The 13,943-nt window shown below is 46.7% G+C and overlaps 1 protein-coding gene across 1 annotated transcript in view; it reads left to right on the top strand.

Annotated features, from left to right (window-relative positions):
• Nucleotides 1-542: 542 nt before the first annotated feature.
• LOC137538234 (pancreatic secretory granule membrane major glycoprotein GP2-like) overlaps nt 543-13,943 on the top strand; it is a 70,992-nt gene continuing 57,591 nt past the window's right edge. Inside the window, exons 1-2 of the mRNA XM_068260283.1 lie at nt 543-579; nt 13,318-13,563. Of these exons, the coding sequence (XP_068116384.1) occupies nt 13,367-13,563 (197 nt within the window). The 5' untranslated portion in view covers nt 543-579; nt 13,318-13,366. The remainder of the gene's footprint in view (nt 580-13,317; nt 13,564-13,943) is intronic.

Here is a 13,943-nt window from a genome sequence, read left to right as displayed (position 1 = left end):
ACCTATGTGGCCTTGGCTTAAATCCAACCCTGCTCATGACATACTCAGAATTGTTTGTGGTTCACATGGCAATGGCACAAATGACAGACAAATAGCATTTACAACCATAAGAAAATCTACAATTAGATAGTAACATTACAAGCAACTGAACATAAAAGAAAAAGGGGCAAGCATTAAGAGCTTTATTCCAGCTTGAGTGAGTGATTTAAAAGTTTGGAATTAGGGGTTGGGACCAAGGCCAGATTTACCCATAGGCACTGCAGGCACGTGCCTACAAATGGGCTCGTGAATGAGAGGCGGCATGCTAGCCGCCAAAGTGTCCTGTCCTTTCCTTCCCTCCCTCCCTCCCTGCAGAGGGCAAGTGGGGGTTAAGCATCAGAAGACTCATCGTCCAACATGCCAGCAATGACTGCTTCTCTCCTCATCATCCCCTAGTTAAAAGCGGCATCTCCTTACTGTTACACGTCTGCATGTACTGGCGGCAGTGCATCATAATAAGGAGACACCGTGGTTACCTAGGAGATGACACTGGGCACGTTGCAGGGGAGAGAAGCAGTCATTGCTGGCATGTCGGACGCGGTGAGTCTTCTGATGCATAACGCTTCGCTCGCACTCTGCAGGGAGGGAGGTAGGGAATGTTTATATTGTTCCACAGATGGGGGCACATCTGAGTATCTATAGGGAATAATGGGGGATTGGTGGAGAATGGGAGCACTATGGTGGATAATGTGAGCACATTTGATTATCTATAAGGGCTAACTGGGGCACTGATTATCTATAAGGGTTGATGAGGGCACATCTGATGCGTACATTTGAAAAGGGCTCCTGATATAGATGAAAAAAGCCAGATTCAGCTACAAAGAGTGCCTGGTGTAGCCCATATGCCAAATTCGGCTACAAAGGGTGCCTGGTGTAGGCAAAATGTCAAATTTGGCTACAAAGGGCGCTCGGTGTAGCCTATATGCCAAATTTGGCTACAAAGGTAGGGATGCTCATTCGGATTCCGCAGGAATGCAATTTCCGAAATTCCGATCAGAATTTGCATTTCCGCATCGGAATGCAGAAATCGGTAATGCAAGTGTGTTAGGCGGATTTCCGCCGGAAATCGTGGAAATTTCCGCCGGAAATCGCGGAAATTCTGCCCAACTTTAACATCGATTTTCTCAAGATGTTTTAAAGCACTTCATGCCTCCAATTTAGGAATGCAATGTGATTTCTGCCCTTTAGGGATTTTAACCCTGCTGTGCGTCAAATCCGTAATTTTACCCAGGACGTTGGCGTGTATCCCACTCCGCCATGCTCACCTCCAGGTGTTAGACCCCTTAAACATCTTTTCCATTACTTTTGGGGCCAGAAATAGAGATGTCGCGAACCTCCGATTTTCGGTTCGCGAACCATGTTCGCGAACCTCCGCTGAAGGTTCGGTTCGCGAATAAGTTTGCAAACCGCAATAGACTTCATGGGAGAGGCGAACTTGGAAAACTAGAAACACTTATGCTGGCCAGAAAAGTGATGGAAAACATGTTTCAAGGGGTCTAACACCTGGACCCCCAGGTGGCGGAGTGGGATACATGCCAAAAGTCCCTGGGAAAAATCTGGATTTGACGCAAAGCAGCTTTTTAAGGGCAGAAATCACATTGAATGCTAACTTGGAGGCCTAAAGTGCTTTCAAACATCTTGCATGTGTATACATCAATCAGGGAGTGTAATTAGTATACTGCTTCACACTGACACACCAAACCCACTGTGTAATGCACCACAAACAGCTGTCTGTGTTGTGACGGCTGTGGTGGACTACTGCGCAGTGTGCACCATGGCGAGATTGCTCTTCCTCACTCAGTGATGTCTGGTTAGGTAATGTCTGTCTGCCTTATCAACTTTCGATGGTTCTTTCTCTATCATTGTTAAAGCTTACATCTACTTTTTTTACATTACATTTTCTACTTGCTGTTCAGTACCTGCAACGAGAATCTATTATGGAGGGCAAGTCTGCCATTGTGACCAAATATAATGGCGGGGGAACAATCCCTGGTGTGATTCCGGACTGGAGTTGTAGCCTAACAAATGGCTACCACCACAAATCCATTGCAAGGAGGGCAGCAGGCATGCCCGCCCCGAGGTAGTGACCAAAAATAACAATACGGAACTGTTTTTTAAATGAATTCACTTTAAATCCTTTAACGAGAATCTGTTATGGAGGGCAAGTCTGCCATTGTCACCACGGGTAATGGCCGGGGAACAGAGCCGGATTAAGGCTAAATGGGGCCCTAAGCAAAGTAACTGATTTGGGCCCCCCCATCATGTCGTAATAGAATCAGAAGATGCAGCTGCACAGCAATATGTCGCACACACCGGGCAGCCGAGCTACTGGTTGCTATGGGCAACAGCACGCTTTCCTCTGTGGGTGCACAATGCAGGGAATAGCAGCGGCAAAATGCAGAGTGAGAGATGAATGGCTGGGACATTTGCACTCAGGGGCTGGGGCACCCCTGTGAAGAGGGCGCCAGATATCACAGCAGCAGCACTTTCCCCCTGCATCTCCAGCCTGGCAATAGCAGAAAGCTCTGGACACCGCCAAACCGGAAGCCGTTCCCCAGACAGAATTACATAACCACCCCCACCACCGAACAACCAATTTCCTCCCAAACTAGACAGCCACCATGCAGCCTCCATCCCAGTGAATACGATACTCCAGCAGAGAAGGCAGCCGCAGTGGGGGAGAATGACAGCACCAGATGAATCACATTCACCTATTGCGATCCAAGCAATAGAGGTCCCGTCATCCGGAGCCCATCTGTCTCCTCTAGAGTGCTGCCGCTCTGTTACTACTACTATTACTACTTCCTACTTCATGTCTGATCTGAGAATCAGGAAGTTCAGAGCGAGCAGCTGCACTGTAGAAGAGACAGATGGGTTTCAGATGACGGGATCTCTATTGCTTGGATCATGGATAGGTAAGTGAGCGTTTGCCATCTGCTGCTATCATTCTTGCTGCAGCTGTGGTTCTCTGTGGGAAGGGAGGGTGGAGTGGGCAGCGGCAGAGCGCACAGTAGCAGGAGGGGGACCTAGGAGGAGAGCCTGGCTCTGAAGACAATCAGCAGCGCACGGCATCATTTGACAAGACAAGACAAATAACATTTATATCGCGCTTTTCTCCTGGTGGACTCAAAGCGCCAGAGCTGCAGCCACTAGGACGCGCCCTATAGGCAGTAGCAGTGTTAGAGAGACTTGCCTACGGTCTCCTACTGAATAGGTGCTGGCTTACTGAACAGGCAGAGCTGAGATTTGAACCCTGGTCTCCTGTGTCAGCGGCAGAGCCCTTAAAGGGACTCCAAGCAGTGCCTGTGGATATGCCTTTAAGCATACCCACAACTAATTCATTACATCCTCACACCTACCAGCATGATGTTTGTAATTATATCCCCCTGGGTTCCTTATATTTCATTGCATTGTGCTGAATCGAGCTGCCAACTTTGGAGAAAAGTCGTCCTGTGGCCGTGATTTAGATCGTGAAAATATCAAAAACTAAAAGGCATAGAGCAGCTGTTTATATATCATTGGAAAGAGGAGAAAAAGAGCTTTAAAATGATATGCATCTTTCCATAGTTACTGCACTGCTTAGAGTCCCTTTAACCATTATACCATCCAGCCACCGCTGACTTTGGAGAAAAGTCGTCCTGTGGCCGCGATTTCGATCGCGAAAATATCGAAAACTAAAAGGCATAGAGCAGCTGTTTATATATCATTGGAAAGAGGAGAAAGAGAGCTTTAAAATGATATGAATCTTTCTATAGTTACTGCACTGCTCAGAGTCCCTTTAACCATTATACCATCCAGCCACCGCTGACTTTGGAGAAAAGTCATCCTGTGGCCGCTATTTCAATCGCGAAAATATCAAAAACTAAAAGGCATAGAGCAGCCGTTTAGATATCATTGGAAAGAGGAGAAAGAGAGCTTTAAAATGATATGCATATTTCCATAGTTACTGCACTGCTCAGAGTCCCTTTAACCATTATACCATCCAGCCACCTCTGACTTTGGAGAAAAGTCGTCCTGTGGCCGCGATTTCGATCGCGAAAATATCGAAAACTAAAAGGCATAGAGCAGCTGTTTATATATCATTGGAAAGAGGAGAAAGAGAGCTTTAAAATGATATGAATCTTTCCATAGCTACTGCACTGCTCAGAGTCCCTTTACCATTATACCATCCAGCCACCGCTGACTTTGGAGAAAAGTCAACCTGTGGCGGCGATTTCAATCGCGAAAATATCGAAAACTAAAAGGCATAGAGCAGCCGTTTGGATATCATTGGAAAGGGGAGAAAAAGAGCTTTAAAATGATATGCATCTTTCCATAGTTACTGCACTGCTCAGAGTCCCTTTAACCATTATACCATCCAGCCACCGCTGACAGGATGGCAAGGGCTGGTTTATGTGCTAATGGGGCCCCTTTGACTCTGAATGGGGCCCCAAGCGACTGCTTTTGTTGCCTGGTCGGTAATCCGGCCCTGCCGGGGAATCAAGGTTCTATTCCGGTCCAAAGTGGGAGCCTGCTGAGACCCATGCTGTACCTGCCCTGACCGTGCTTTGCAGACCAGGCATCTGTGGTCAGTTGGACCCTTGACCCAGCGGAAGACAAACTAAGTTGAAAGCATTTGCCAAGAATTTTTTATGGAGGGCAAGTCTGCCATTTTTTCAAGTGTGTGAAACTTTCGATGGTACTAGTTTCTCAGTACCATGGTGACTGACCACAGGTAATGGCCGGGGAATCCGGTTTCTATTCCGTTCCGGAGTTGGAGCCTAAGCAATGGCTACCACCACACATCCAGGTAAGGAAGGCAGCAGGCATGGCAGTGAGGTGAGTTCACTCAACACAACAGCTAGTTATATGCAGTGAGGTGGGTTCACTGAACACAAAAGGTAGTTATATGCAGTGAGGTGAGTTCACTCAACACAAAGGTAGTTATATGCAGTGAGGTGAGTTCACTCAACACAAAAGGTAGTTATATGCAGTGAGGTGGGTTCACTGAACACAAAGGGTAGCTATATGCAGTGAGCTGAGTTCACTCAACACAACAGCTATATGCAGTGAGGTGGGTTTACTGAACACAAAAGGTAGTTATACGCAGTGAAGTGAGTTCACTCAACACAAAGGTAGGTATATGTGGTGATGAGGTGGGTTAACTAAACTCAACAGGTACTAGTAGGTATATGCAGTACTGTGTAGTACAATGTGCAGCTCCCTGTCACACACACAGGTAGTCACTGAATGTGCTGCTGGGCTGCTGGCAGTGGCACACACTGTATGAATTAGCGATGCTGTCTATGCAACAACACAAGTGTCAGTTTGACACACAGAAAAAAAATGATCACAACAACAGGATTAGCTCTGAAAAGAGCTGTTGAATGAGGGGTGCTATTAAAGCAATAAGATTCAGCCAGGAGCAAGTTAACAAGCCAAGACAGCAGAAAACAAAGCAAGCGCTCACCAACATGGGCCGCAACTGAATGACTCATCACCTCATATGCACCGCTTAAATAGCTCAAATGCACACTCAGCAATCAGACAGATGCAAAACATATGCAAAACTAAATACTTACCATGCAAAACAGGATAGCACAATGGGTGCTGCTAGCCTGGTAGTTACAGAACTGTGAAAACAAAATATAGGTAGAAGGCTGCGCATCCCTGACCCAATACTGTACAATTGAATGGTTAATCGCTGTGGCGCACACCGCCCCCCCTGGACTAAAATGTACGCCCGCATCCAAACAATGCAATACTGGTCTATGGAGAAATTTTAGCTTCCATCATAGTTTTGCATGCAAAAATATAATATACTGGACATCTGCACCAACGTTGAGGTAAATCTCCAGAGCAGATGTCCTAACACTAAACTGACCTAAGTTAAAAGCACATGTCTTTACCCTGGCAGCAGCTACGCTAAAATGTGTAACTTACATTCAATACAGACAGCAGAAAACAAAGCAAGCGCTCACCAACATGGGCCGCAACTGAATGACTCATCACCTCATATGCACCGCTTAAATAGCTCAAATGCACACTCAGCAATCAGACAGATGCAAAACATATGCAAAACTAAATACTTACCATGCAAAACAGGATAGCACAATGGGTGCTGCTAGCCTGGTAGTTACAGAACTGTGAAAACAAAATATAGGTAGAAGGCTGCGCATCCCTGACCCAATACTGTACAATTGAATGGTTAATTGCTGTGGCGCACACCGCCCCCCCTGGACTAAAATGTACGCCCGCATCCAAACAATGCAATACTGGTCTATGGAGAAATTTTAGCTTCCATCATAGCGGGCGTACATTTTAGTCCAGGGGGGAGCGGTGTGCGCCACAGCGATTAACCATTCAATTGTACAGTATTGGGTCAGGGATGCGCAGCCTTCTACCTATATTTTGTTTTCACAGTTCTGTAACTACCAGGCTAGCAGCACCCATTGTGCTATCCTGTTTTGCATGGTAAGTATTTAGTTTTGCATATGTTTTGCATCTGTCTGATTGCTGAGTGTGCATTTGAGCTATTTAAGCGGTGCATATGAGGTGATGAGTCATTCAGTTGCGGCCCATGTTGGTGAGCGCTTGCTTTGTTTTCTGCTGTCTGTATTGAATGTAAGTTACACATTTTAGCGTAGCTGCTGCCAGGGTAAAGACATTTGCTTTTAACTTAGGTCAGTTTAGTGTTAGGACATCTGCTCTGGAGATTTACCTCAACGTTGGTGCAGATGTCCAGTATATTATATTTTTGCATGCAAAACTATGATGGAAGCTAAAATTTCTCCATAGACCAGTATTGCATTGTTTGGATGCGGGCGTACATTTCAGTCCAGGGGGGGGCGGTGTGCGCCACAGCGATTAACCATTCAATTGTACAGTATTGGGTCAGGGATGCGCAGCCTTCTACCTATATTTTGTTTTAACAAGCCAAGAGCCTGACTAATCTGTCCCTAGGAGAACAAGTCTGCAGCAGCTCACCCTATTCTGACTAGCAGCAGGCACACGACGAGTGAGCCTAATGGCCGCCGGACCCTGCCTTATATAAGGGGGGGTGGGGCTCCAGGGCTGAGTGTAGCCGGATTGGCTACAATGTGCCTGCTGACTGTGATGTAGAGGGTAAAAGTTGACCCTCATAGAGCATTATGGGGTGAATAGAACTTTCGGGAAAGTTCGCCTTCGCAGGCGAACGCAAACCACCCGAAGTTCGCCTGGAACCGTTCGCCGGCGAACCGTTCAGGACATCTCTAGCCAGAAACAGTGTTTGTAGTTTTTCAAATTCGCCTGCCCATTGAAGTCTTTTGCAATTCGCGGAGTTCGCCGGTTCACAAACTTTTGCGGAAGTTCGGAGGATAGAGTCATCTCTAAACCTGAAGTGAGTAAAATTATTTAAAATAAACACATGATGTATCTGCATATGAATATTACATACTAACTTCACCGTCAGTTCTTCTCTGAAGCTCACCATTTTCTTCTTACAGTGATCCTTTCCAGTTCTGACAATATTTTGTCAGAACTGAAATATACCAGTTGCTGTCAGTTATATATCATCAGCTGTCAGTTACAACTGAATGTGCAAGGTAATGCCCATGTTTCCCTATGGCTCAAGTGGGTGATATTACAGTTTAACAGTGTGCTGACCAGGAAACTATGGGGTAATGGCCATTTTTAAAATGGAGGATGGAGAATTCCATTGATCGCAGTGGACAATGGGACGCAAGAGAGGAGAAAGAAATTGAGGAGTAGACTACACAGGATGTAAGTATGAGTGACCTGTGTATGCTTATTTTGACTTTTTATTTTCAGTTCAGGTTCTCTTTAAGGGGCGTTTAGTGTGCCAGAGCTTATGTGCCTATAGACTCCTGAGCTGTAAATCCAGCCCTGGCTGGGGGAAGGGAAGATGCTTCTAGGCAGTGGAGTAGCTAGCTAAGGAGCTGTGGGCCCCGATGCAAGTTTTACATTGGGGCCCCCCAAACACTCTATACATAACAATTGATATAATGCAGCAAAACCTGCCAGTGGCAACTACAGTTTCAGAGGTGCAAGAAGGGGATGGGGAACAGTTTGTTAATGATTACCACTATTTAAATTATCTATAGAAGTCATTATTAGAGATGTATCGAACGGTTCGCCGGCGAACGGTTCCAGGCGAACATTGGGGGTTCGCGTTCGCCTGCGCCAGGCGAACCTTTGCGGAAGTTCGATTCGCCCCATAATGCACTATGAGGGTCAACTTTGACCCTCTGCATCACAGTCAGCAGGCACATTGTAGCCATTCAGTCTACAGTAAGCCCTGGAGCCCCACCCCCCCTTATATAAGGCAGGGTCCGGCGGCCATTAGAGATGGGAAGTTCGGATCTTTTCAATGATCCGGATGATTCGAATCGGATCATTGAAGAGATCCGGATCTTTGATCCGAATCTCGGATCATTTTACTACCGGAAGCATTCGGGGGTGAAATGAACAGCAGGACAGGTCTGTGGACAGGAGACGGGGAGGGAGTGGACACACAGAGAAGGGGAGAAGATGGACAGAGGGCAGGGAGTGGACAGAGAAGGGAGGAGGGACGAGCAGAGAGCAGAAATGTTTGCACGTAATACCCACATGCTGCAAATCACATGCTTTACATATATTTCACCTATATGTTCATCTGTACACTTTGAAAGAAAAGGTCGCACAGTGAAAGAAAGCATTCCCAGAAGATAAGTGCAGCTGTTTAGTGCTGAGTGCAGGAGGATTATATTGCCTTTCAATCACACTGTCTGCAAAGTTACTGAGCTGTGCTGAGCCAAAAGTTTCCAATGTGATCACTGTGCAGCACTACGGAACAGACAGCCTGTAATGAGCAGCACATTATAGCCAGTATGTGTGCTCTACACATATCTGGCAGTGGCACCCATGTCCCCTCTCTCTCATCTACCTGTCTCCCTGCAAGGCTGCCTCCCATCCAACAGAGCGATCCATCTCAGCTCTGCTTCCAGGACCCCGCTGCCCGCTGAGAGGGGGCATGTCGCTCCTGGCCCCGCCCCTTTTGCGATCTGAATCACCCATTTTGATGATTCGGATGATCGACTCATAAAATAGATTCGGATCAAAGATCCGAATCGTTCATGATCCGGACAACACTAGCGGCCATTACACTCACTCGTGTGCCTGCTATTAGACAGACTAGGGCGAGCTGCTGCAGACTTGTTCTTCTAGGGACAGATTAGTTAGGTTCTTGGCTGCTTAGTTTACTCATGGCTGATTGTTATTGCTTTTATAGCACCCTAGCTCTTTTCAGAGCTCATCCTGTACTTTATTTTTTTTACTGTGTGTCAAACTGACACTTTTGTTGCATGCACAGCCTTGCTAATTCATAGTGTGTGTGCCACTGCCAGCAGCCCAGCACATTCAGTGACTACCTGTGTGTGTGACAGGAAGCTGCACATTGTACTACCCAGTACTGCATATACCCAGTACCTGTTGTGTTTACTTAACCTACCTCATCACTGCATATACCTAGCTTTGTGTTGAGTGAACCCAGCTCACTGCATCCTACTACTACCTGTTGTGTTTACTTAACCCACCTCATCACTGCACATAACTACCTGTTGTGTTGAGTGAACCCAGCTCACTGCATATACCTACTACCTGTTGTGTTGAGTGAACCCAGCTCACTGCATATACCTACTACCTGTTGTGTTGAATGAACCCAGCTCACTGCATATACCTACTCACTGTTGTGTTTACTTAACCCACCTCATCACTGCACATAACTACCTGTTGTGTTAAGTGAACCTAGCTCAATGCATATACCTACTACCTGTTGTGTTGAGTGAACCCAGCTCACTGCATATACCTACTACCTTTTGTGTTTACTTAACCCACCTCATCACTGCACATAACTACCTGTTGTGTTAAGTGAACCCAGCTCACTGCATATACCTACTACCTGTTGTGTTTACTTAACCCACCTCATCACTGCACATAACTACCTGTTGTGTTGAGTGAACCCAGCTCACTGCATATACCTACTACCTGTTGTGTTGAGTGAACCCAGCTCACTGCATATACCTACTACCTGTTGTGTTGAGTGAACCCAGCTCACTGCATATACCTACTACCTGTTGTGTTTACTTAACCCACCTCATCACTGCACATAACTACCTGTTGTGTTAAGTGAACCCAGCTCAATGCATATACCTACTACCTGTTGTGTTGAGTGAACCCAGCTCACTGCATATACCTACTACCTTTTGTGTTTACTTAACCCACCTCATCACTGCACATAACTACCTGTTGTGTTAAGTGAACCCAGCTCACTGCATATACCTACTACCTGTTGTGTTGAGTGAACCCAGCTCACTGCATATACCTATTACCTGTTGTGTTGAATGAACCCAGCTCACTGCATATACCTACTACCTGTTGTGTTGAGTGAACCCAGCTCACTGCATCCTACTACCTGTTGTGTTGAGTGAACCCACCTCACTGCATCCTAGTACCTTTACTGTTCAGTGAACCCAGCTCACTGCATCCTAGTACCTTTACTGTTCAGTGAACCCAGCTCACTGCATCCTACTACCTGTTGTGTTGAGTGAACCCAGCTCACTGCATCCTACTACCTGTTGTGTTGAGTGAACCCACCTCACTGCATCCAAGTACCTTTACTGTTCAGTGAACCCAGCTCACTGCATATACCTAGCATCCCCCCGAGATGGACAAAATGGACAAACCAGGTAGAGGAAGAGCTAGAGGCAGACCCAGAGGAAGGCCAAAGGTCCTCCTGAGTCCTGTATTGTTATTTTTGGTCACTACCTCGGGGCGGGCGTGCATGCCTGCCTGCCTCCCTCCTTGCCTGGATGTGTGGTGGTAGCCGTTGATCAGGCTTCAACTCCGGAACGCAATACAACCATCTACACTTTCAAACAATTTAAAAATACAACCATCTAAACTTTCAAACAATTTAAAAATACAACCATCTATCATTTTCAAACAATTTAAAAAAAGGGCAAAAAAACTTGCCCTCCGTAAAACATTCTTGACAAATGCTTTCGACTTGGTTTGTCTTCCGCTGGGTCAAGGGTCCATCTGACCACAGATGCCTGGTCTGCAAAGCACGGTCAGGGCAGCTACAGCATGGGTCTCAGCAGGCTCCCACTTTGGGCCGGAATCCAACCTTCATTACCCGCGGTGACAATGGCAGACTTGCCCTCCATAACGGATTCCCGTTAAAAGGATTTAAAGTTGATTCATTACAATTAGGGCCTCAAAGTCCTGTATTGCATGCCTGCCTGCTGCCCTCCTTGGATGTGCAGTGGTAGCCGTTGCTCAGGCTCCACACCGGATTCCATCCCTCATCCCTGGCCATTACCCGTGGTCACTCACAAATGGCAGACTTGCCTGCCTCCATATGATTCTCATGAAAGGAATGTGGTGTCATCTTTGCCCGCATAACGGATTCCCGTTAAAGGATTTAAAGTTGATTCATGACAATTAGGGACGCAAAAGGTCCTCCTGAGTCCTGTATTGTTATTTTTGGTCACTACCTCAGGGCGGGCATGCATGCCTGCCTGCCTGCTGCCATCCTTGCCTGGATGGTAGCCGTTGCTCAGGCTCCACACCGGATTTAAACCCCTCATTCCCCGGCCATTACCCGGGGTCACAAATGGCACACTTGCCCGCCTCCATATGATTCTCGTGAAAGGAATGTGGTGTCATCTTTGCCTGCCATAACTGGTTCTCGTTAAAGGATTTAAAGTACATTCATTTCAAATACACAGCAGAGCCTCGAAAGTCCTCCTCCTGTATTGTTATTTTTGGTCACTACCTCGGGGCAGGTGGGCGTGCATGCCTGCCTGCTGCCCTCCTTGGATGTGTAGTGGTAGCCGTTGCTCAGGCTCCACACCGGATTCAAACCCCTCATTCCCCGGCCATTACCCGGGGTCACAATGGCAGACTTGCCCGCCTCCACAGGATTCTCATTGTAGCGGTACTGAACAAGTACACAGCAAGTAGAAAATGTAATTTAAAAACAAAATGTAAGCTTTTTAACAATGCCATGGAAAGTTGAGAAGGAAGTCACACATTACCTGACATCACTGAGTGAGGAAGAGCAATCACGCCATGTTGCGCAGTAGTCCAGCATGGCCGTCACTACACAAACAGCTGTTTGCGGTGCGTTACACAGTGAGTTTGGTGTGTCAGTGTGAAGCAGTACTCTAATTACACTCCCTGTTTGATGTATACACATGCAAGATGTTTGAAAGCACGTTAGGCCTGCAATTTAGCATTCAATGTGATTTCTGCCCTTAAAACGCTGCTTTGCGTCACATCCAGATTTTTCTCCGGGACTTTGGGCGTGTATCCCACTCCGCCATGCCCCCCTCCAGGTGTCAGACCCCTTGAAACATCTTTTCCTTCACTTTTGTGGCCAGCATAATTTTTTCTATTTTTCAAAGTTCGCCTCCCCATTGAAGTCTATTGCGGTTCGCGAACTTTTCCGCGAACCGAACCTTCCGCGGAAGTTCGCGAACCCGGTTCGCGAACCAAAAATCGGCGGTTCGTGACATCTCTAATCATTATTATGAGCACAGGATGAATAGAGAGCTAATACTGCTGTTGAGGGAGGGCCCTTTGGGGCTCCTCTGGCCCAAGGGCCCCGATGCAGTTGCAACCTCTGCAACCCCTATTGCTATGCCCCTGCATCTAGGTTGCACTGCTGGGGGAGGGGGATACTTTTCCTTTGGCAAGCACATTGTGAGTTTTTCCTGCTGGGGGATAAGGGGAGGTGCCACCAGACTGCACTGGGTGCTACCAGACTGCACAGCAGACTGGGAGGTGCTCAAGTGCTGCACTGGTGGCGTGAGTAGCGGTGCACCTAGGCTGCACTGCTGGGGTGAGGGGAGGTGCTTACAAGCTGTTCTGCTGGAGTGAGGGGAGGTGCTTACCAGCTGCACTGCTGGGGAGGTGATTCCAGGCTGTAATGATGGGTGGAAGGCAGGTGCTTCTAGGCTGCACTGCTGGGTGGAAGGGGAGGTGCTTCCAGGTTGCACTGCTGGGGGAGGGGTGAGGAACAGGAAGTGGTATGGTATCTCAGTAAGGCAATGAGCAGTGAGCTGCAAAGCATACACATTTCAGTTAGGGGACAGTAGCCTTCAGTGTAGATAATACAACCTGTAAGAATACAGATAATATAACGAGGCACTTGCCTGTTGTGTCTGTATCGAGTTTCTAGTTAATCTGCATTATTATAATTTTTTTTTCACTTTCACAGATGACTTATTGATAATAATGTCTTGTGTATTGCAGCCTAATCAACATCACCGGCCCATCAGGAAATGGAACCTTCGGTGTCACTATGGCTGCTTATACGGACGCTACCTATACCGTTCCAATACAGGAAGAGGACAAAGTTAATATTGGAGACCTTGTGTATATCGGAATATTCACAACCAACGTAGATGGAAACACATTTCACTTGCATGCAGATAGCTGTACAGCCTCTCCCACCAGGGAAATAACTGCAGGGAACACAGCCCTATTGCTGGAAGGAGGGTAAGTGTCTTCTCTCCTTTACGCTCTCACCTCCTTCCCTTCATTATCCTCCTCTCCTTATCTCTCTCCTCTCTCCACACTTCAGCTCCTCTGTACAATGCTCTGCTCTTCCCTGTAGTGTTGAGACAAAATTTTCGTAATTTTGTGTTTCCTTAATTACGGACGCAAATTTTGCCGCTACGGCACGAATTCGTAATATCCTAATTGCTATACATACCGTAATTTGGAATTCCATAAGCAAAATTTCGGTTTCATAATTTTGCGTTTTGGCGCTAATTCGTGTTTAATGCGTAATTTCGTACTTTCATGTTTTCTATAGAAACAAAGTTATTTTTGTTACGAAAATGGACATAATTTCGTTACTAATAGTAATTATGCAC

The sequence above is a fragment of the Hyperolius riggenbachi genome, chromosome 11 (assembly GCF_040937935.1).
Source record: "Hyperolius riggenbachi isolate aHypRig1 chromosome 11, aHypRig1.pri, whole genome shotgun sequence".
NCBI classification, from domain to species: domain Eukaryota; kingdom Metazoa; phylum Chordata; class Amphibia; order Anura; family Hyperoliidae; genus Hyperolius; species Hyperolius riggenbachi.
This window is presented reverse-complemented; position numbering and strand designations above follow the sequence as displayed.